At 39.6% G+C, this 24333-nt stretch overlaps 1 protein-coding gene across 2 annotated transcripts in view; it reads left to right on the forward strand.

Moving 5' to 3' along the window:
- LOC131434419 (LIM domain-binding protein 2) overlaps positions 1-22212 on the forward strand; it is a 58658-nt gene extending 36446 nt beyond the window's left edge. The window contains exons 3-10 of one of the 2 annotated variants that reach the window (XM_058601105.1): positions 4763-5477; positions 5533-5623; positions 5686-5788; positions 5863-6035; positions 6163-6375; positions 6554-6677; positions 19300-19457; positions 19691-22212. In XM_058601105.1, coding sequence (XP_058457088.1) covers positions 4763-5477; positions 5533-5623; positions 5686-5788; positions 5863-6035; positions 6163-6375; positions 6554-6677; positions 19300-19457; positions 19691-19975 — 1862 coding nt within the window. In that variant the 3' untranslated portion in view covers positions 19976-22212. The remainder of the gene's footprint in view (positions 1-4762; positions 5478-5532; positions 5624-5685; positions 5789-5862; positions 6036-6162; positions 6376-6553; positions 6678-19299; positions 19458-19690) is intronic. The other variant, XM_058601106.1, reaches the window with a different exon arrangement.
- The last annotated feature ends 2121 nt before the right edge of the window (positions 22213-24333 follow it).

The following is a 24333-nucleotide window of genomic DNA, read 5'->3' on the forward strand; positions in this document are numbered from 1 at the left end:
TATTTTCGATATGTGTGATTGCGTTTCCCCATTTTAATGCGGAATCGAAAGAAGATTTTCGCACTCAAAGATATTGATGTCTGATGGAAGATAACGTCTCAGTGAAAACACATTCAATAATGCAAATAACGTAATAATAATAATGTTATTCTTCCATAATATGGTCCTAAATTTTGTGTGTGATAAAAATCGCATTCTTAAAGTAAAATTTGAACCACAGGCTTACGAAGCGAAGTTGGACAAGAAATGAAACGAAGAAGAAAAAGTTGAAACGTTCATCTAGTGCTGGATCTGACGGGATTCTATCGGTGATAAGAAATTGTTCTTATAATTTGTTAGTTCCACTATCCAACATTTTCACTTGTTCCTTGCGTTCTGAAATTTTTCCTGAAATATGGAAGCAATCCTATGTGAACAAGGGTGTAGTATCCAACTACCGTGGAATTGCTGCTTTGTGCGCTGTATCGAAGCTGTTTGAAATTATAGTTCTCGATCTTATAGCACATAGTTGCTCTGTCTACATATCTGAGACTCAGTATGGATTCATGCCAAAGCGTTCAACTTCCACAAATCTAGTAATCTACACTCCCTTCAACATACCTTTGCTGTTATCTCTGGAGTTCCTAAAGGAAGTCACCTTGGACCGTTTACAATTTGATTGTATCTCAACGATCGAATTTTTTCGATCAAGATCGATAGTTTCATTATCGTTCCCCGATGACTTTAAAATATTTCATATAATTCAATCTGCAGCTGACTCAGAGTTCTTACAAGAATAGTTGGATAATTTAACTAATTGATGTAACATCAACAGTTTTAAAAGCCACTAAATACTCCGTCATCTCTTTTAGTCGCAAAAAATCTGTATTCAAGTTCGACTATAAGATTTCACAAACTGTTTTCTCTGATGTACATTGCTTGCAAGCTCTGTATTGCGCTTTAGTTCGTTCAAGTCTCGAATATACTGTTGTTACCTGGTCATCTTATTACCAAAACGAAATCCAACGCATTGAAGCGACTCAACGCAAACTTTTCCGATTCGCTTTCAGACGTCTTCCATGAAGATTTACTTTAAATTTTGTGGCAGACCTACTTCAGTCGCGAATCCATTGCTTCGAGCTATTGCAATTGTTACAGTTAGACAATCGACGTCGAAATCTTCGAGCCTATTTTTTTCCTTCAGATTCCCTATGTTAGAACTAATTATGAACATAACGAGCCCATTGCTACCATGTGCAAGAAATCGTTCTTCATGTTTTTGTCTGATTAGATTCAGTTACTACAAAAGTACTAGATTTAAGCAAATGTATCATTTAGCTCATTGTTATCTCTTGATGCAAAAGATGAGAAGGTTTTATGTCTGCTGGAGAGCAAGTTTGCCAGAAACTAACTCCAGTGGGCTTTTTATTACTCCGAATATAAGAATAAAAAATGAGGAGAAGAAGAAAGACATTCAGATAAAAAGCGACAACAGAAGACGCTGTCTCAGAAAACAAAAACTAATCAGAAGGTGATAAATGGTTGAAACTATCCAGCTCGGTTTCACATCTCATCCAAGTCAGTCGATAAACCAAAACCGCTTACGTTCGGGACAGAAGAAACCAAGTACAGTATTGTGTAGTGAACAATAGACAATGAGTGAAAATGAGTGAACCAAACGAACAAAAGCTACCGCCGGTACGAAAGAATACAATTATTGTTGACTTCAGACAGTGCAAAACTCGACCTTCGATACGAGAACTTGAAGGTTTGCTTAAGGAGCAAATGCATCTTGACATTAAACGTGTGCATTTACTTCAATGCAATAAGACCAATAATGTTGTTTACACCCAGTTTTATAAAGAGTTGAATGCAATTCAAATCGCAAAAGACAATAACAATGTGCATTATGTGGAGCACGAGAACATTAAGTACAACATTCTAGTATATATGGAAGATAGTGCTATAGAAGTGCGCAAAACCATGTCCCAATACGGAGAGATTCTCTCTATCGAAAAAGAAAAGTAAAAGAATTTTTTCCCCGGTATTCTAAATGGCGTACGTTTGTTACGCATGCGCTTGAGGAGGCCTATACTTTCTTATGTGACATTCGGTCAGGATACAAGAATTCCGTGCAAATCACTTGTTACCTATGACAATCAGATGGCCACATGACAATATTGCCAAAAAGCTGTACACTACGGTAAGCCATGCGATAAACCGGACAAGGAGACAACTATACCAAAGGACAACGGTGCTTCCTTCACAACAACCCCAAGCAACCCCAGTACACCTGTGACAGTCACCAACAACAGTGAAGCATCCCCTTCAACGAAACCAACGTATCCCCTATAGAACAAAGTACACCAACTGCAATTAACAGCTTACCTTCTAACCAACCAGCAACTGCAAACAATGTACAACAAGGCGCATCTACAGCAACTAGCAACGAAATCAACAACAATACCACGGCAATGGATGACGAGACGAACCACGAACAAACTGCCCCTCAATCCACGCAGGAGGAAAATGGAAGCTCCTCTCCCCCTAGAAAAAGGGTGACAACGAGATCCAATACAAAAAAAATTATCTAAAAACTCGGCTAAATCGGCCACGTAAAGCTTGTACGCAAATAGGCCTGAATAAAATATCTTTTAAATAAAAAAAAAATAGTTGAAACTGATATTAAAAAGAGTAAATCAGATCATTCAGATGAGGTCTGCCTTAAAATTCTTCTTACCGAGAAGAAAAGCTTGCCGAGCAAGAATATATTGAATCTGTTTAACTTCTTTCAAAATCACAACTTTGCGCGGATTTCGCGCGTTTTAGTTTCCGACTTCGCGCGTTTTGATTCTAGAATTTTTCGTAACAACCCTGAAATTAAATTCAGGAATTATATGGGATCTTGAGATCTCTCAATTAAATTTAAGTTTATGAAACAAGTCTTTACAAACAAGTATTCTCAAAAAAAACTACATAATTTAAATAACGCCAATAGTGTTCAGGGTAAACAAGTAGTCTTTCATTTGAAACTAAGGCTTGTTCGCGACTAAATCTGAATACCCCTAAATACGTATATCTCTGGAAATACTTCATCAACGCGTGGAATATTTCAAAGACTGATGTCTGTTTATTTATGTGTGTCTGTTTGTTATGTAAAATCAATTTTTTTTGACACTACAAGCCTTCAGATCGAAGATGGCATCGAAAGTGCGAAACGCAATTGTGTGCAAACACTGTCCATAACGTTCTTAAATCTTTCAATACATGTTTGACAACATCCAGGAAAGCTGGAAGCGGAACAAAAATGGATTTCAGGAACCACCAGAAGTACGCGAAGGTGACGCAGATTTTGCAGAAGAGACCCGATCTTTCTGGTACATACTGTGCTATAAAAATAAAAAGGTCTCCAACATTCGTGCTTACTTCCAACCACCGGCAAGGTATGAAGGCGAAAACTGTACCGAACCATAACGATAAACAAAATGTGACGGCTAAAACCCGGGCTCGCAAGTTGTATTGCGAGCATTTGATGAAATTTTCGTTCGTGATAATGGAAGATGAAACTCATGTGCTAAAATGACTTTAAAACAAACATTGCTGATTTTCAAGGGTTTAATTTCATTGACGAGCATGATTACCCATGCAGCATCAATCATAGTAACCCATGAGGCAAAATACCAAATTTGACAGCTCTATTAGCAGAACTCTAGCCGTGATTGCAAAAACAGTGAAGTAACTTGGCTCAGAAGTGTGCGCGTTCAAAAAAACAGCACTCCACCGCGACTGGACATCGGCATTTATGGACGCCGGATAAACGCATATCGGCATCTACAACATCTTGTCACTATTAAACAACATGTGCTTTTTCACTGTTTGGTTGCACCAACCTCCCGACCAGGCGCACGCAGCAATGCAGCAACTTTTCTCTCGGCCTTCCTCTTCAGATCCTTCAGATCAGATTTATAAAATATGTATAGACTTTTGTCATCAAGATAACTCGAAATATTCTCAAAACTCATTTAATGCACTTTCATTGACTGCACTTGCCAGTAATTCCTTATGTTATCGAAACCTCTTTCCAATACTTGTTCACAAGAACCCAGTTCCATAGTTGCGAGATTGTTGATTCCAAAACGCATTGCTCCGATTAGAGCTTCGATATCAAACAAAATATCTTCTTCTGCCATGGTGAAAAATAATTTAGAAAACCATTGTTCGCTCGTTAGTCGCAAGAGAAACTGAGCACGCACTGCTTCATTGTTTGTAGCACCGAAAATCGTTGGGCACTACACCACACCTCATGTTTACTCTGGATAGAATACATGTTATTTTTTTGCTGGAAATAAATGAACGAAATTCAGATCCTTTAATGTTCGCATCGCTTCGCGTCGCGTGTCGCGCCTAATCTGGCTTCACCCTAAGGGAAAAATGAAAAAATGTACATTCGCTTCGAGTTTTTGCGTTGCTATTACAGCAGTACTGAACAATTGTCGAACTTTTTTTTCGATCGTATTGCTTCTTAAAGCCGAAGCGAAAATATTCACCCCTATTCTGTTTTTCGATTGAATGTGGAAAATTGCATTCTATATTTCGATCGAATGAAACATGTGTATGAAAAACTCGAAAACTATGGGAGTCTGAGAGTCTCTTGACTAAAAAGTTTTTTTTACGCTGCAATGTTCATGATTGTCAAATAACTTCAATATCAGGCTAAAATTAGAGTAGAGCCGTGTTTGAATGTATATATCTATAAACGGAATCCTCTTATTTTCCCCTACAGGATTAAGTCGTCGTGGAGTGAATGCTGGACCGCCATTGAGCTTGCCATCTACACTGGAGGACTCTACGAATAATTGGAAAGGTACACCTACGGGACCTACCGATCCATCACAGCAACCCGGTGGACCCGGTGGTGCTGGTGGTCCTGGTGGTGGTGGGCCTGGTGGTGGTGGTCCTGGTGGCGGCGGTGTCAACAACTTTGGCGGTCCTGGTGGAGGAAACTTCGGCGGGCCCGTGTTTCCTGCCGCTGGCCAGGGTTCTCCTGCGGGAGGATCCGGTGCCAATAGCTATCAGAATGTCCCTCCTGGAACTGGCTCAAACACCCCGCAGTATACAGCGTCGCCCGCTCCTTCCGGGTCCAGTACGCCTGGTCCCGGTCCACCACAGAACGTAGGTTCCGGTTTTCCACCACCAAACGCTGGTGGAGGTGGCCCTGCACCGTACAATGGACCTGGAGGTCCTGTTGGTGGCGGTCCATTCGGCTCACCGTCCGCTAATGGTCCACAGTTCGGTCGACCCGGCAGCTCGGGATCGGCCTTCGGCAGTGGGCCACATTTCACGTCACCTGGTGGCCCAGGTAGCTTCGGTGGCCCTCAGTTCGGACTACCTCCAGGGTCACCATTCGGTCATGGGCCAAATGGTCCAAACATGGGTGGCCCGATGAATCAAGGACACATGATGAGTGGTCCGCAACCAGTTGATCGGATGGATCAGAGGTAGGGATATAGAATGCTAAAGCTCAATTGAAACTAACTTCGAATATAATTTCAGTCAATTGAACGTACCCAGAAGGCATGCATACTTTGGACAACCTGACTATAGAATATATGAATTAAATAAGCGATTACAGCAAAGAACTGAAGTAGGTTACGATAGAGGGTTTGGGTTTAAGAATTCGGTTGTAATAAATTTTCTCGTTTACAGGAAAGTGATAACATTTGGTGGGATTCGTTTGCGAACGAATTCTTCGAAGACGATGCAACCCTAACACTAACATTTTGCTTGGAAGATGGACCAAAAAGATATAGTGAGTTGATTTAGTTACAGATTGCAGTTCTGTTTATGGTAATAATTTTTTTTCTTCCCACTTCTTATTTGCAGCTATAGGACGCACACTAATTCCTCGTTATTTTCGAAGTATCTTCGAAGGTGGCGTAACGGAACTGTACTTTAATCTGAGACACTCGAAGGAGTCGTTTCACAATACCTCCATTACGCTTGACTGCGACCAATGCACGATGGAAACGCTTCATGGGAAACCCATGTATACCAAGGTAAGTTTGGCATTAACTATTCTGGTAGTAGCTAGTCAAATTCATAGTATAGCACTGTCGGGTAGTAGAGAAAATACACTGGATAAAGAATTTTTTTGAATATAATCAGTGCTTTTCGAAATTGCAGGTATTCACCGAGGGCCGGCTGATACTGGAGTTCACCTTCGATGACTTGATGAGGATAAAATCGTGGCACTTTGCCGTGCGAGCGCACCGGGAGCTGATACCTCGTTCTGTGGTTGCCATGCACACTCAGCAACCGGATCCGTCTATGCTGGAACAACTGACGAAGAATATCACCAGACAAGGAATTACCAACTCGACACTAAATTATCTGCGCGTGAGTGGTGATGTTTTATAGGACACTTCCGAATGGGGCAGAGTGCTGCTTCCGTAAACCGGTATTTGCATTCGGAACGTGCAACGCCGCTTCCTGCGTTCGCTGTTCTCGAGTGTGGATGAACCGGTCGTTTCTTGGAGAAAATTTTAACGAAGTTTTTGTTTTCATCTCTTTACAGCTATGTGTGATATTAGAACCGATGCAGGAATTAATGTCCAGACACAAAGCGTACTCACTAAGTCCGCGGGATTGCTTAAAGACGACACTGTTCCAAAAGTGGCAACGGATGGTAGCGCCACCCGGTAAGCGAGTACCCGCATAATACGATTCTATACTTGGATCATAACTGAAATCGTTCTTCTTCCATAATGTTCAGTTTTTTTCAATTTGTCGTAATTAAATTTGATATCAACTGTGAAGCAATGTCAGAATTGGTGGTACTGGTACTTTTGTCGTTCATTCACTTTGATTTGCCTGTTCAATTCTGCTATGTTATTTGCAGTACTTAAGTCCTTGAATACTCCCTTAATATTGAAATTATTATGTTAAAAACACTTATATCCACGAAGAAACTTATTTATTGCTTAGTATTTATTTAGTGTTTGCTCGATGACATTGACGTTGAAATTAGACATAATCTTTTGTAGGCAAAAAAATTTCTCGAAAAAAAATCATCTGCATTTTCATTCACTACGTCATAGTTAATTCGCACCGAAATACTAAGGGCGCGTTTGTCCAATATACTCTAGGTCTCGCGACCATAGAGAACAACCGGTCAAATGAATATTTTATATATGACCAGTTTCGTGTGCTGGTGTACTTTTCCACATTTTCTGTTAAAATATGCCTTTGCTGGCACCAACTGTGAGCCAAAATATAAATAAAAAAATGTGTTCATTTCTCTGGGTAGCCAGCTGCCGAGAATAAATTGGAACTTTATCATGTTTTGTGTTAGAATGTTCTTCATACAAAAACACGATGCAAGAAACGATTATTTTTCGAAACTCATAAACTCTGTCCAGTCGGTTGTTGGGAGGGCCACCACCCATTCAAGCATTTAATCTTTCTCTGTTATTTGTTTGTAATAGATAATCGTAATACTGGCAAAATATTAACCAATCGACCCATCAATAGCAGAGGCAATAATCATTTTCAAAGACGCCAATTAACCGAATATGACAAGAAACATGTAACTCTCAGCCCCGCTTGCAAATTATGAGAACAATATCCATATCCACTTAACGGCGAAACGGAACCATAGTCTCAAAATTGTGTTCGTTCTTTCGTTTTCCCTTTCATTCAAAATCGCATACTATGATGCAGTATCGGTATTTAATTGCAGCTTGAAGAAACGATAATGACAGAAAACGATTCACAATGATTTTTTTCCCTGATGGTGTTCGTATCTATAGTGATTTTATTTTCAAGTGAGGTTCTGGAGTGTAAACATATGATTTATCATATACTAGACACTGTTTATATAATGAAGAAAGAAGGGGAATTGAAATTCGACTGAATTCTCCTACAGGCGATATTTTGGTTTCGTCTTGTCGTAAAGGAACGAGTGACGTTTGCAATGGTACTCTCTTTTGTTGAAGTGAAACATGGAAATGCTCCGTCTCTCTTCGTTTGTTTTGAATGCGATCTCTTACGAGTCAGACAGTAAACAAACGAAGGTGAAGCTACTGGAACGAATTCTTTTATTGAAAAATGCGTGATAATTTTTGGTTCTGACCAATAGAACCAACGTGCGTCACACGCTACGAAGCTATGTCGATATTCACTTTCTAATCAAAATCATAAAGTATCAAATACGTACGAATGTCATCAGAAAAACATCTGCACGAAATGCTCAGATGGTCTAGAGACGTTACGCGCATGTCTTCAATATTTTAACTTTGCAATTAACAATGTCTGATTGTTCAAAAGGAAAAAATGGATACATGGGTTAAACACTCCTACTTATTCTTCCTTCGTCGTTCTGCTTTTCGTCACCTTAGCCATGCTGAAAATATTTCAACTGCTTGGTTACGTGTCGGTTACAGAGATGTCAAATTTAATGATGTAGATATGCTCATATGCAAGGCTGCGAAAATTTGGCATTTTTTATACTGTTGCCAAGCATAAGACAGTCACTGGCAACGATACGCGCAGCTGCTACGTTCAACAGTAGCCAACACGCAATGAAACAAGAGCTTGGCGCAATCATGAGAGCCACGACACACGACAACAATATTGAGAGCAGTTACCGCTGAACTGTCAAAATGTGTTCATCCGATTGAGGTTAGCAGTGACGGTAAAAAACATAATTGTCGGTCACGGGTTTCGATAATGTCACGAGCTCAAAATGTCATGACATTTTCATAACGGGACTGTTATATCCGCTGTGACCGATCTGTGGTGATTAATTGAATGCGAACGGCGGTGTTTTTTTTACCGGTTCAATTTCAGTTTTTAAAAAATTCAATCACAAAGCTTGTTCATGCAGATGTTTCAAAAATAGTTGTATATTTACTTAAATTTCATACATGAAGTAGTAAGACGCAAAGGAAAAAAATCTTACAGCAGAGACAATAAGTTTTGCGCTTCTATTACTTCTACAATTCTGGTTCATGGTTTAATCGTTTGATCGAAAAAGTGTATCCTAATTCTGGAAGTCAAAGCATTTACTCTGCTTTTCCCACTGAACCGCTTCCTTCCAACGGAAGTGCAGAGAAATAAAACACGTAAGGATACACAAAAAAATCTTCTGCATTGCGAAGCAAGACTTTCTTGTGCATGTCCCCCTACACCTCATGAGAATCGGACATAAAACGAATTTCAAAGTTGAGCCTTGTTGGCGACTGTCTCTCGACAGTTGTTGAATTTGAAAAGAGCTACTGTTTATTGTGGCTAGCCATTTTCAGATTGAAGAGAGTAGAACAGCTTTCGATGAGAGCAAACGGCGACATTCACGAGAGAAAATGTCACGAGACCTGTGACATTTTTTATTTGCTACAGTCGTGGCGAAGTACAAACGGCGACTGCTGTTTCGTGTCAATGTCTAGTACAGTTCGCAACCCTGCTCATATGCATTCATTTAGGTCAAGAAAACTCAGCATCACGATATTTTTTACACATTAATGAATTCCGTTTTATCGTTGACTTAACCTTTTGTTTTAATTAATGACAGATACTTATCGCACAAAATAGCTGCTTGCTACGATTTGATTTTTTTTCCACTCTGTACTTTTTCAATCTATCTAACACAACTCTTATAATGAAATATAAATTAAATCTAGCTTTTCCGGCTCTGTGTCGGTACGGCATGCAGTTAATGCTTAAATTCGAAAGTAGAAATAACTGCATGTTTGAATTTGTTTTTTAATAATAGGGCAACGGCTCCCTATTTCATCTGAGCTCCTGTTTCCATCTCATCTCTTCACCTCATAACTTTGAACATGAATAATATTTCACAACCTACCGGAAGCAAACTGTGAAATGTTTTAAAATGATTTGAAAAGCTATTGTCATACTTTCCTATTGAAAGAAATGGTTTTAAATTCTTCGGTGATCGTTTTTTTCATATAAAATAAACTCATTTTTCAATTTAGGACACATTTTCGTCTCAAAATTTTCAGTTCGTCATGTTTCTGAATATCTACTAATCGATTCGTCTCAAAACATGATCACTATTTCGCACAATTACACTACTATTGAATGCTGGATGACTTCATAATTAGTTATTGTCACTTGCCACTTGTTTAGTTAACGATTAAAAGCTTCAAAAATTACCCGACAAGCAATGAAAGTCTTCAAAAATATGAGATGAAAGTTTTTCACTTCGTTCACTTGATTGCGCTTTGTTTTCATCTCATTTGGTTTCGCAAAGTTGCCAAGTTATCTCATAATGTTACAAAACAAAAATTGTTTATCTTTTTCGAATTATCATCAAAAAGTATGTTTTTGGTATCCGTGACATTAGTTTAATTATATTATTGATATTAATATTTCAATAAAACTGTTTCAGCTTTGAATATTACCAGCAAGAACGTGTTAAATACTAATGAAATAACCATTGTGGCAAATCTAGTAGCACTGGTTTCATTCCGCTATACGCCAACATAACGCTGTGAAGTGTGTGTGTGTGTTTCATCGGCTGTGCACAGAGATGCCAGATATTTTCATAGAAAATATGTATTACTTTGCATAGAAAGTCTATATCTGTTCTATCTGTTTTCACTAATAAAATGATGTTAAAAGATAGTTCTTTAGATCTCCGTAAGCCATTGCCCCATTAATTAGATAATTCAACGAGTAAATTTTTTACCAATAATAATAATGTGGAAAAATCCTGGTGGGTACGGTTGTATCGTTTGAGTTGTATATCTGACAGCGGTGAGGCAGTCGGTCACCAGAATGTCTGCCCAGCCATATTTTTCATAGCTGGCAGCGTTTAGTCAGCCATCTGGCAGCCATGCGTATGCGGGTGAGAGTGTAATAGTGGAATATTTTGTTTTGATTGCTGTCGCCATTGCTAATTTATAGGATGAATAAAAGATCAACGATGAATAAAAGATCAAAATAAAAATCCATTGAGATGAAATTAGGAGCAGAGTAGTGAAAACATCATTAGTGTTTTTAGCTGTTTTATAAATATTAGTTTAATTTTCAAGAAATGTGAATCAATTTTCAACGTGGAGCTAGGCGAATGAAGCAGTAATATGAAATAGTTACAGTGATTTTAGTGGCTAAATCGGGGTTTGAAGGCGACGTCCTTACAAATGAGATGAAATAGGGAGCCCTTACCCTACCATACCGCGTTATACTCTATGCATTTTACTTTTGAGAAATTACTACAAACATCAGATATCAGTACATTTTATTCGTACGACCCAAATCCCATAATTTCCACTATATTGATATTTTTTTTATCTCGTCACTAATTCATGAAATAATAATAATTTTGCAACCGTCACCAATGAAAAGGCTACTTACCTTACCTAACAGCTATAGTCCTAGGCTGTCCTTTGATGTATGTGTAGTGTACAGACTAACTAAAAGTAAATTGGTAAGCCCCTCGCGCGCCGCCTGCACGCCTCTAGTGTTGGAAATCGATAACCTTCGATAGTGTTTTTTTTTTTCACATCTTGCGCAAGTTTCATCAAAGTAGTCGATCGCGCTCGAAAATAACGTCCAATAGAACTCGAAATAAGAAAAAATATTCTACACGAACATATGAGAATCCGCTTCCAAACTGGATAAAGTGCTGAAGAAACAGTGTTTTGACGCACCTTCCCGGTCAAAGGTTGGATATGGGTATGTGTCCTAGGAAGACTTGAATCAAATTCGTGACTTACAGTTATGGTCTGAAAACGGAACTATTCGTCACATCCTCGACGTTGACATATCAAGTTTACATCGATTTTGACCTCAAGCTAATGATTCCTCCGAATTGCTGGGAATTTCGACCAATCGAAAAATACAAGGTAACTTCAATACTACGACTTCGACGAAACGGATATTTCATTTTCCATTGCGCAGGCTCTGATAGGCTGCTTCGAGAGAAAGGTTCGAGATTTCGTTCGAACTGGAGAAATGTAACTATCTGATGCTGTAACTTTGAAGTTTGAATGAAAGTACTGTAAAGAAGCCATTAATGGACTTTTTCAACTTATTCACCCTCATTCTTGTTTACGTCCGTATCGACCATACGATGAACGGATACTTGCAAACGAATACGAATAAGCCATTCTCGTTTTCACTCGAATGAATTCGAACGCGACTCGTTTGCCACAAAATATTCAAATATCAGTAAACTTCTTCCAATAAATGCTAAGCCTTGATGATATCAGTTCAATTCTTGTAACCATATACGAAACACTAGAATGTATGCCAGTTTAGCTTCAAACGATACGTGTATTCGTATATCATTCGTACGAACGAAAAGTCCCATTTTCGTTTACGGACGAATAGACGAAATGCCGTGGTTTCGATTCGTCAGTTTAATGTTGCGAATCAACCGTTCGAATACATTGAAAAAAGATTAACCGATTTCCAACAAATTTATTTTTGAATCTAAAGGTGATTTGTAATCAAATCATAAATTTGTGTTTTGCATAGAACATTTAGAAATCATAGCAGTACAGTAAAATGCTCTTTTTCTCTGGCGATCTTTTGAATATATGCTCGGTTCCAAGTTTTAACGCATCAAATTTTACATCTATAAGGTACTTTATGGAAAATACGCCATGGGTAAACATGCTTTATTTTATATTAAATGCATGATTTTACCAATGTAATAAATATGGAGACTATCGAAAACATGACAAAATTGTAAGAAAAATGCAACATATTTTTCGCCGATACTACTGATCGGACTGCTATTTTAAAAGCTTTTTTTACTTTGCATGAAGTTTAATTTGAAAATTTCTTTTCCCGACATGAATGAAATTGGTCCTGAATACGATATTTATTTCTTATGTACCATTCGTCACTTCCTTGATGCTTGGAATCTTCCTAAAAAAAAACTACCAGCGCTGCCGATCCTTCTTTTGCACAGGAGTCGCGTACGTACACGTTCGAGTGAAAACAAGAATGGCTTGTTCGCATTTGTTCGAAAGCATGTGTTCGTCGTATGGTCGATACGGACGTAAGCAAGCATGATGTTATAGAACTGATAGTTTAAAGTTGGATGGGCGTTGTTTTTATGCATGTACGATGTTTAAAAAAGTGATTGATTCGAACGTAAACGGGAATACGAATTTGATATACTTTCGAGGGTGATAATTTTGAGTTGCATTTTCAGATTCTTTGTGAAATTCTTCTACAAACACTACTTTTCAGTTCTAAAATCATCCCCGTGGAACGGAACAGTAACCGTTTTTACATTTCAAAAACCAATTACGGCTCGGCAAAGCAAAATTTCAAAATTCTAAGAATACTTAGTTATGATAAATTTGATTTCGAAAACTTAAGTGTTTTTGGTTTTTCGAAAATCGGTCTAGTTTTTGAATAATTGATCAAAAACGCGATTTTCGCATTCCGCGACATTTCACCTTAACGGACTTTTTCAACTTATTGAGTCACGAATTACAGAACTTCTTGTGTGTACCAATTCACTTTTACTTTGCTTTCATGAGGTGCTTCCATTGGGGCAAACTATAAACTCAGAGCTCGTATTCCATCAGGACACCACCAGCCAGCACACGTCTATACTGCCGTTCTACGAATAACTGTCCCATATCCTATGGGATTTATTCTGTATTATGGGACAGTTAGACTTGGAATGGATGTATAGTGATTCGTGAGAGTGCTTGGGAGATTGATTACAAAGTTTCAATGCATCCACCATACACTTTGAATCTGTAACCATACAATTATCTGTTCTTGCATTGCAAAACTTAGAAAAGTTATGCAATCACTGTGAAACCGACTGAATGGAACGGAGGCCCGGAGGGCCGAGTGTCATATACCATTCGACTCAGGAATCAGAACAAATTGGCTCAAATGGCACGCTCCCCTTGATATTTGGAGATTTGTGCCTTGCCAACAATTTGTTTTTAGCATCATTTTCCCGATATATAAGAGGGAAGGATTGAAGGGAAATGGTAAGATTTGGACTAGGAGGTTGGGGAAAATTGACGACACAAAAACACAAAAAAGCAGAAGTAAGTTCTGCACCCCTAAGGGATGCTGAACAATCTGCTGGGGATCACATTTAGTGGAAGCAGAAGTAAATTCTGAACCTCTACGAGGTCCCGAACAATCTGCTGTAAAACCTATTCAGGTTTGTTACTATGTGCGTTCTTTCTGATGAACGATGCACAGTTAATAAAACCTCCAACCCCCGAGAGGATTTAGAGATTTTACAAAAGCGACACCATTCTGCACTCCCGGAAGAATGCAGAACGATTCACAGTATGAACGAGCAGAAGTAAATTTGGTACCCCATAAAGGATGCCAAACAATCTGCTAAACCCTATTTAAGATGAATACAGAAAGGATTCATTCACTCCAGGAAGAACGATGAACCCTTCTGAGTATAGCTCCTTACCACATTGGGGGAAATACGAGAGAATATCCTCATGGCATGTTTGGATGCAGCCCAAGAACGAATTTTGTGCTTTATCCAACTAGTTGAAAGCTGGTTCCGGACCAACGAAATCATTCGTTGCACCAGTTCTAGCCAACTCATCAGCCCATTAATTTCCAGTAATACCAAAATGGCCGGGTACCCATAAGAAGTAAACAGCATATGAGATGCTAAGGTCTTCAATTTGAGTTCGACATACGATCACCAGACTCGACCGTGAATCATTCGAACTGAGTGCTTTTAAAGCTGCCTGACTGTCGGAACAAAAATAAATTCGTTTACCACAGATCCTGAAGTGCCGATTGTATTCCCCACAGAATCGCGTAGATTTCTGCTTCGAACACAGTACAGTATTTACAGAGTTGTCGTGAATGCTCCTCTCATTGCCATTAGGACCATCCTTTGGAGATTATTAAGCTTTGACGCAGCTTCTTCTTTCTGCCACTATACAAGACATCCGTATGCTAAAATTGGTCTAACGATAGTTGTGTAGATCCAATGAATGTATCTTGGTTCGAGTCCCCATGATTTTCCGAAAAAGCCATGCAAGTTCTTTTAATCTAGAAGTCAATGTGAGCAGACCAATTCAGTTTTGAATCAAGAATAACCCCGACGTATTTAACTTGATCGACCACAGTGACCTCTGAACCGAAGAATTGTAACGGACGAGCTCCTGTGATTATCCTACGATGAGTGAAAAGCACTATTAATGTTTTGCCCGGATTTACAGATAATCCAACCTGACAACACCATTGTTCAACAGATCGCAGGGCTTGCTGCATTAAATCAAAGAGAGTGTTAATGCTTATACCGGTCATCAATATATGATAATCGTCGGCAACCATCAGCGACTAGGTTCCATAAAAGTAGTAGGGATAGTACACCACCTTGAGGATACCCACAGACACTTAGCTCTCTGCTTGCCGAAGCGATTAACAAAGAAGTCGATTGTTAAGCATTGCGTGTATCCAGTAAGGGAAAAACCCAAGATATTCCGTTCACGACTGAATTGTTTAACCTCCTGCAGCCATTCAGTCCTCAGCACGGAAATACACTTGACTTAGGAGTTCCTATTTTTGTGGCCTCTTACGACATGGAACAGAAAACCGGTGGATCAATTCTTGGTAGAAAATTCCGCCGGATGTCACACGGCTTACCTGTTTGGTGGACTTATATGACCGGAACAGGTGAACCGTACATTATTCTTAGCCTGTTGGAAAACCGCTACCGACACTACACGGCTATTTAGGCTGCTCAGAAAGGGAAGTTGACATTGATGGACAACTTCCATGCATGGCCGAGCAGCCGAGTTTTTAACACAAGCCTATCCTTCTTTCCCAAAACAATATTTTTTGTCACTGGATGTCACATGGTGTCTAGAGTCCGTAGAAAAGTAGCCTTTTACTGTTTGCCCTTCTCATATAGAAAAGTTATGCAATCACTGTGAAAACCGACTTTTGAACGGAGGGCGAGTGTCATATACCATTCGACTCAGTTCGTCGATATTCAAAATCTCTCTCTCTCTCTCTCTCTCTCTCTGTGTGTGTGTGTGTGTGTGTGTGTGTGTGTGTGTGTGTGTTGTGTGTGTGTGTGTGTGTGTGTGTGTGTGTGTGTGTGTGTGTGTGTGTGTGTGTGTGTGTGTGTGTGTGTGTGTGTGTGTGTGTGTCACTCGATTTTCTCAGCGATGCACAGTGGTCCCAATCATGGCAAAAAACGCGTTTTATTTATGCTTCAGGGATTAATTTTGGAACTTTTGAACGGAGGGCGAGTGTCATATACCATTCGACTCAGTTCGTCGATATTCAAAATCTCTCTCTCTCTCTCTCTCTCTCTCTCTCTCTCTCTGTGTGTGTGTGTGTGTGTGTGTGTGTGTGTGTGTGTGTGTGTGTGTGTGTGTGTGTGTGTGTGTGTGTGTGTGTGTGTGTGTGTGTGTGTGTGTGTGTGTGTGTGTGTGTGTGTGTGTGTGTGTGTGTGTGTGTGTGTGTGTGTGTGTGTGTGTGTGTGTGTGTGTGTGTGTGTGTGTGTGTGTGTGTGTGTGTGTGTCACTCGATTTTCTCAGCGATGCACAGTGGTCCCAATCATGGCAAAAAACGCGTTTTATTTATGCTTCAGGGATTAATTTTGGAACTTTCATGTATTCGGAAGAATTTCTGTTTGAAATAGTCCGCTTCTTTCAATATAATCAAAGTTGACATTAATCCACCTACAAGTGAGTTAAAAAAATTATTTTGCATAGATAGATCATTTAAGTCTTTAGAAAAATTGTAGATCATGTTTAAACAAGAAGGCCCTTATTACCGTTCTCACTTCCACTTTCACTTCACTTCACTTACATGTCACTTCACTTGATTTTCCCTATTACCAGTATCACGCATAGTGAAGTGATCACTGTAGTGGAAAATACTCATTTTTTCAACGAAATGTTGGTGGCGTGATCTTCATAATGACATAAAGTTCATCCAAATAATTAGTTTTGCCTTTGAAGCGACTTCCGTACTGAGGACCTAAACTCACTTCACCCGATTTTCACCGTGAAGTGATAACGATAATAAGGGTCACAATCACTTCACTTGGTTTTTACTGTGTAGTGATACCCATAATAAGGGCCGAAAACATGACAAAGACATAAACACTTCAAAATGGATTGGTGTCGAGATATGATAAAAGCAAAGTCTTGGCATTACATTGCTTTTGTGGAATTTGGTCTTTCTGTTTCAACAGACTCCGCAGCCGATTCTTAGTGTACAGAATCATTGCATGGCTAGTATTATGGATCCTACTGACACTAAGAATCCTTCCAGGTCGGGACTCAAACATACGACAACTGGCTTGTAAGACCAGCGTCCTATGCATTGAACCGCCAAACTGGGACGAGATATGATGCACTGTTTATTAAGGACCCCAAAAATCAAGTATTTCCATTATAACTTTTTTAATGAATTTTTAGAATTTTCGGAAATTCTACAATTATATTTTAATTATCAAAATACATATTTTTGTCAAAGACTACATATTCATATCAACTACATATTCAAGTAACAAAATCTCGAAGATGTGGAAATATGCGGAAACAAATACAACAAATTTTGAAAATATGGTCCAAACACTAGTAGAAAAATTAGTAGTCACAACTTAAATTCACTTAAATTTATATGAAAACACAATTTTTAAAAAGCATGTATCCACTGTGCAATTTCATCCAGATCCGACTTCTGGTTCCGAATGAGGGCGATGAGTGTCAAAACATTCAAACCGTCGTTCAAAATAACTATGTAAATCTGGCACGCGTTGGTACGTGCGGCTTTGCTCCGTTCGCAGCGTGCTTTGTTCAATTTCGAATAGTGTGCAGAGTTGCCGCTTTTAAATCTATATTTACAATCACTTGAAAAATTGATTAGTGAAAGTTGGCCCGGAGGGTTAAGTGTTTTATATAATTCGACACAATTCATTGAGCTGAGCAAGCCTGTGTGTGTATGTATGTGTGTGAGTATGTGTCAAATAATGTCACTCATAAAATAAAAAATCTCATAGTCCCATAGATTGCTATTTTTTTAATTTTTTTTATTCAGGCCAATTCGCGTACAAGCTTTACGTGGTCGAATGAGCCATGTTTTTATTAGATAAAACAATTTTTTACCGTTGGATCTCGTTGTCACCCTTTTTCTAGGGGGAGAAGAGCTTCCATTTTTATCTTGCGATGATTGAGGGGCACTTTGTCTGTGGCTCGTCTCGTTCTCCATTGCCGCATCTGCTGTTAGTTGCTGTAGACGCGCCTTGTTGTGCATTAATTGCAGTTGCTGGTTGGTTTAATGGTGCACCAGGAGTACTGCGCTCACTAGTTTCCGTTGTTGGGCGGTTGTCCTTGTTTGAAGATGTCCTTTTCGTAGTTTCAGTGCAAGGTTTACCGTAGTGTGCAGGTTGTTCACAAAACAAATGTAACCAGTAGATTTTCATACGTAATCAGCGTTTTACACGGATGTATCCCGTCTTGATCACAAATGATGTAAGATGGAATTAGATGTTAGTTCATACCCAAAGAAAGATTCTTATTTTATTTCGCATTTTATATTTGATTAGACTCCTGCGAAAAAAAGTCCATTTCCCGCAGTACCACCATACAAATAAGTCTAGTGATGCACTTATGCAATTTATACCTGAATTTACAGATTTCTGATTAACGCCGCAGATATATTGAAGGATTGTACTTATTATCAAAGGTTAAATAGACATTTTTGAAATTTCAGTTTTGCAACAATTTGATTACACCCGGCGAACGACCAAAATTAGGTTAAAGCCGGGTATAAATAAACGATATAAAAAAAATTTGATTACACAAAGTTTTTAGAACCTGTTTAAATATTTAACCTGACATCCCTGATGTGCACGGCATATGGCATTTATACTAATATTAGTGTGTGTGTGTGTGTGTGTGTGTGTGTGTGTGTGTGTGTGTGTGTGTGTGTGTGTGTGTGTGTGTGTGTGTGTGTGTGTGTGTGTGTGTGTGTATGTGTGTGTGTGTGTGTGTGTGTGTGTGTGTGTGTGTGTGTGTGCGTGTGTGTGTGTGTGCAAAAGGTTCCTGTCAAAATTTTAAGCGCTAGAGTCCAAAAATTCGTAACATTGGCAATATTCGAGATTGAAATAACAAAAAAATTTCGCGACAGAATCTTCTAATGATATTTCTTCAAATATAAGTAATATAAGAAAGGCATCATTACACCACTAGGTGGATTAAAACAGGTTTTCTTTAGTTTTCGTGAATTTGAAGGAACGATTTCAGTACTTGTAATTTTTTATGCGGGTGTCCAACTTTTTGATGCAAAATTCAATCATTCTTTTATGGTCAAATTAAGTGTTGAAAGTACCAAATTCCATTTCAGATGCGCAACGTCCTGCCAACAAACGGAGAAAACGCAAAGGGTCGAGCTCAGGAGCAGGGGCAGGAAATGCCGGTCCGCCAGTGCCGAGCAAGAAACGATCGCCCGGACCGAACTTCTCGCTGGCGTCTCAGGTAGTGAGTTGATTTTCCCATTTCTCATCATAGTTGTTAGGCGTTCGAGTCTATCGAATGGATCTTTGCGAAATGTTTTAGCATAACGGAACAAGCTCAGGTTAACCGGCAGAAACTGACACTTCGCAAAGATCTAGAAGCAGGATAAAAGTAATTAATTCAACATTTCTTTCTATTTTCTTCCTTTTTCGTTCTATCACGCGCCTGCATTCGCGCTATTTCTGCGCCTTAAGGACGTAATGGTGGTTGGTGAGCCTTCACTAATGGGCGGCGAATTCGGCGAAGAGGATGAACGGATGATAACCAGGCTAGAGAATACGCAGTATGATGCAGCCAACTCATTGGAACATGATAGCCACAACGCTTTTGGTGGTCACAATGATTCCCCGATGACGGGCGGGGGTCCTGGGGGTCCCAACTCGTGGCAAGTCGATCGGGGTGGTGGTCCTGGACAGCCCAACAACAGTGGACCAGCCAGTCAGGAATCGGACAAGAAAAGTCCTTCGGTGTCCCAGTGACAATTGTAATACTATAGGGTGAAAGAAGAAAATCAGTAGAACCGAAAGACCCACAGCAGACTGACTAATTGTTCGCGCTGACGGGTTACACCCTATATTGATTAAAATGCAGCAAAACACAAGGTTCTCAACGACGATGACGACGACGACGCGACAACAAATGGTCACACGGAACAAGACGGAATACTTAACAGAGCGGGACACAGCAGAATGTGTGGCATTGGCGACCGCTTGAATCAGCCAAGTGCGATCCGGTATCCGGATTATTGGCAGCATCAAGCTGTGTTTGCCAGTCCCTCCTCGATTACTGCCGATGTAAGCAAAGCCGTTCTGTAGGCGGCCAAAAAGATTTCTTAGTGTTTAAATGGCAACCATGCGCTGGATACTTAATCCTGAAATTTGGCACTAATAAAGACAATGTGCTACGCACATTGGAACCACATTTGGACTCTTTGAAAGCAAATCAAATATGATTACCACCTTTGTCGGGTGACAAGAGAGTAATTTTGAAAAGCATTATTTAAGAGAAAACATTGCGCGAAAAAAGCCGTGATTTGGCGGGACGATTTTTCGAGCGTAAATTTTGCAATATAGATATCGTGTTTTTCGTGGAAGGACATTGAAAATGAAAAAAAAGTAGCATGGCAACAGCAAGTTGAGTGTAAAACAGATAAACCACTCTAATAAATTATAAATAATTCAAAAGAGTAGCGTTTTTGGAGGAATAGGTCTACTCAGTAGTTACAGTAGTGTGAACGAAGAAGAAGCGATACTGTGCTAGTGTAAATGATGAAATCCAACCTCTAAGCATAGATGTATATGATAGTCGGGCGGTGTAAATGTGGGTTACTGTTTTTCGTTTTACGTTCGTTTTTTTGTTTCCTAAAGGAATATGTCGATTGAGTGAAAATATGGGAATTTTCGGGACGAGTACTTTTAGTTTTTATTTCTGAATTATTTATTAAAAATAAACATACTAAAATGTTCAAGCGACACAAATGAAGTGGTTTCATGGAAAAACCACATAATCGCAGGCGTTTGAGTCCATTTACAAAAATGTATGATTTGTTGCAACACAAGAGAAAATCATTTATCTGATCATAAAGAAACTATCATCTGGCATATGATGTGTGAAAAAATGTATCCACCTGCAGGAAAAAATGAGCATTTGTAAAAAGGATCCACTCAATTCAGTATATTTCTCTTATCTAATCAATACACACTGACAGACACAAGCCGCGAAATGCGACATGAAATTCCGAAAGGATAAACCAAACACTAAAAACCATAGCAAAAAATAAACTAGCCTCTGATTGCAGCAGCAGCAGCAGCGAAATAGCGCAGAAGTATCTGAACGAATGAAGAAGTCGTATGAAAGTGTATCTGTAAAATCTAGTATTTTAATGTATTAAAATAGGAAAATTAAAATATTCTCTAAAGAAAAAGGTAACAGTTAATATAAATAATTACGTTTTTTGAAGAAAAAACTGAAGGCAAGACAAAAATCAAGTAAATTATTTTAATCATGAATCTCTTTTTAAAAAACCCGTAAAATCACGACAAAAAGAGAAGGTCCGCGCGTAAATCAGAATAATAATCTAAAAACAAAATGAAAATAAAAAAAAACCATGCAAAATTATGTACATTGACAACTCTAACTCAGCCCTATAAATAGAAGCAAAACGAATCGCAAGAAGGTGAATCAGAAAAAAAAATTGACACATATTGAACCTAAATCTGAAGACACCGTGCCAAAAAAGCTGGCAACTCTTTCGTTATTCCATACAAATAAGAAGCGTTTCTGATTGCAGTGCTTCTAATCGTTGAAAAGTTGGAGTGATAAAGTAATTCGACGAATCGACACGCACACCAGCATAGATATGGTTCTCTCCTTTCCCATTTAGGAGCCGTTAACATTTGCTAATTTTTGTCTCCGTTGCTAATTTTTTTGACACGCTGTCTTTGTCTTACCGGTCCCATAATAGTAGCCATCGGAAAGTGAAGCATTGTAGAAAGACGGCTTCAACCGGTAGCGATAGACTCAAAGAAAACATGGCAGAAAACATTGGGAAAATAAAAAAAAACATCGTCAGTATTTGTTATATAAACAATCATTAAGAAGAAAAAGAGTGATCATTAAGGAAAAATCATTATTTTTACGTGTATATCTTATTATTATTGTAATTTAAAGAAAAAGGAAATAACAGAAAAAAAGTGTTAGTAAATCATAATTTTACGCGAAAAAATGAACATCCAAACAGTGGTGTGCTTCTTATTGCTGCTCATGCTAGCGTTATAGAGAAAATCCTGCGCAGAATTTGAATTCTATTCCAAAGACTCGAACATTGGATTCCGATACCAGTAATAAACGCAATCATTTAAATAAGTTTTAAAAAAAACAGCGGCTTTCCGTGTCAAATAAAAGCGCAAATCCATTTGGTAGCAACTTTGCGAGCCAGCAAAAAAATGTGATTAGATTGCAGTAGCTGTTGTAATAGTATTGACAGAACTGTGTTTTTTTGGTCATTTGTCTTTATTTTTTCTATTTCGTTCCTTTAAATTTCGTCATTGATATTTATGGCATGTATCACTTATAATTAATTTCCGGTTTCTTCCGATATTGCTTGAAAAAGGTATTATTGCATTCCGTTGTATTGATTACCAAAACTTCGTTGCTGGGCCGCTTTTACATAGGGGCAGACAAAAAAGACTGAAGACAAGACGGACAGGACCAAGGGCAGTTAGGGGCACACAAAAAAAATCTTGTCCCCGGGCCCATTAATACGTAAAAGCATCTCTGAATTTCTCTGCTGGTGTTATTATCGGCAGTCACCAGTGAGCCCAAGTACACGAACTCGTCGACCATTTCGATTTCATCACCACCAATCAGAATGGTAATGGGTGGCTGACGTTATCTTCTCTCGAGCCCCTACCTTTCATGTACTTTGCCTTTGACACATTGATGTCTAGTCCGATCCGCTTGGCCTCAGCTTTTAGTCCGATGTATGTATCTTCCATCTTCTCAAAGTTGCGTGCTATAATATCAATATCATCAGCGAAACCAAGTAGCTGGACGGACTTTCTGAAAATCGTGCCACTTCTGAAAATCGTGCCACTATCCTCGTTCTTCTTATCACACCCTCCAAAGCAATGTTGAATAGCAGACACGAAAGGCCATCACCTTGCCGTAGCCCTCTGCGAGTTTCGAAGGGACTCGAGTTTATCCCCGATACTCGAACAACGCACATCACTCGATCCATCGTAGCCTTGACCAATCGTATCAGTTTGTCCGGGAATCGGTAGTCGTGCATGATTTTCCATAGCTGTTCTCGATGGATTGTGTCGTAGGCTGATTCGAAATCGATGAATAAGTGATGTGTGGGCACATTGTATTCGCGGCACTTTTGCAACACCTGGCGGATGTCGAACACTTGGTCCGTGGTAGCGCGTTCGCCCATAAATCCTGCTTGATATTGTCCCACGAATTCGTTTGCAATCGGTGAAAGTCGACGGCATAAGATTTGGGAGAGTACCTTGTAGGAGGCGTTCAGCAGAGTTATCGCGCGGTAATTGCAGCAATCCAGCTTATCGCCGTTTTTGTAGATGGGACACACGATTCCTTCCATCCATTCCTCCGGTAAAATCTCGTCCTCCCAGATCTTGGTAACGAACCCGTGCAGTGCTTTCACTAGTGCATTACCACCGTGTTTCAATAGCTCGCTTGGTAGTTGGTCAACGCCAGCGGCCTTATTATTTTTCAACCGGCTTACCACCTCCTCCACTTCTTGGAGGTCTGGGACCGGCAGTCTATCGTCCTCTGCACGCGTTCCCAAGTTCATTACCGCGCCGCCACTTTCGTATTCCGCCACAACGCCCTTGAGGTGCTCGTCGAAATACTGCCGCCACCTCTCGATCACCTCACAGTCGTTTGTGAGAAGATCCCCGTTGGTGTCCTTGCACATATCAGCCTGTGGCACATGGCTTCTGCGCGAACGGTTCACCTTCTCGTAGAACTTTCTTGTGTCATTAGCACGGAACAGCTGTTCCATCGCTTCGCGATCTCGGTCTTCCTGTTGGCGCTTTTTTCTACGGGATACCGAGTTTAGTCTGTTCCGCGCCTGTCTGTATCGCTCCTTGTTTGCTCTCGTCCGGTGTTGCAGCTTGCTCGCCCAAGCTGCATTCTTCACGGTCACTAACTGTTCACATTCGTCGTCGAACCAGTCGTTCCTTACGTTCGGAGCCGCCGTACCTAGTGTTGCTGGTAGGTGCGAACATTGTTGATGTCCGAGAAAAATTTTCCGTCGATCAAAACGTGGTCGATTTGGTTTTCGGTCTGTTGGTCAAGTGATCTCCAGGTA

Source organism: Malaya genurostris, chromosome 3, assembly GCF_030247185.1.
Source record: "Malaya genurostris strain Urasoe2022 chromosome 3, Malgen_1.1, whole genome shotgun sequence".
NCBI lineage: Eukaryota > Metazoa > Arthropoda > Insecta > Diptera > Culicidae > Malaya > Malaya genurostris.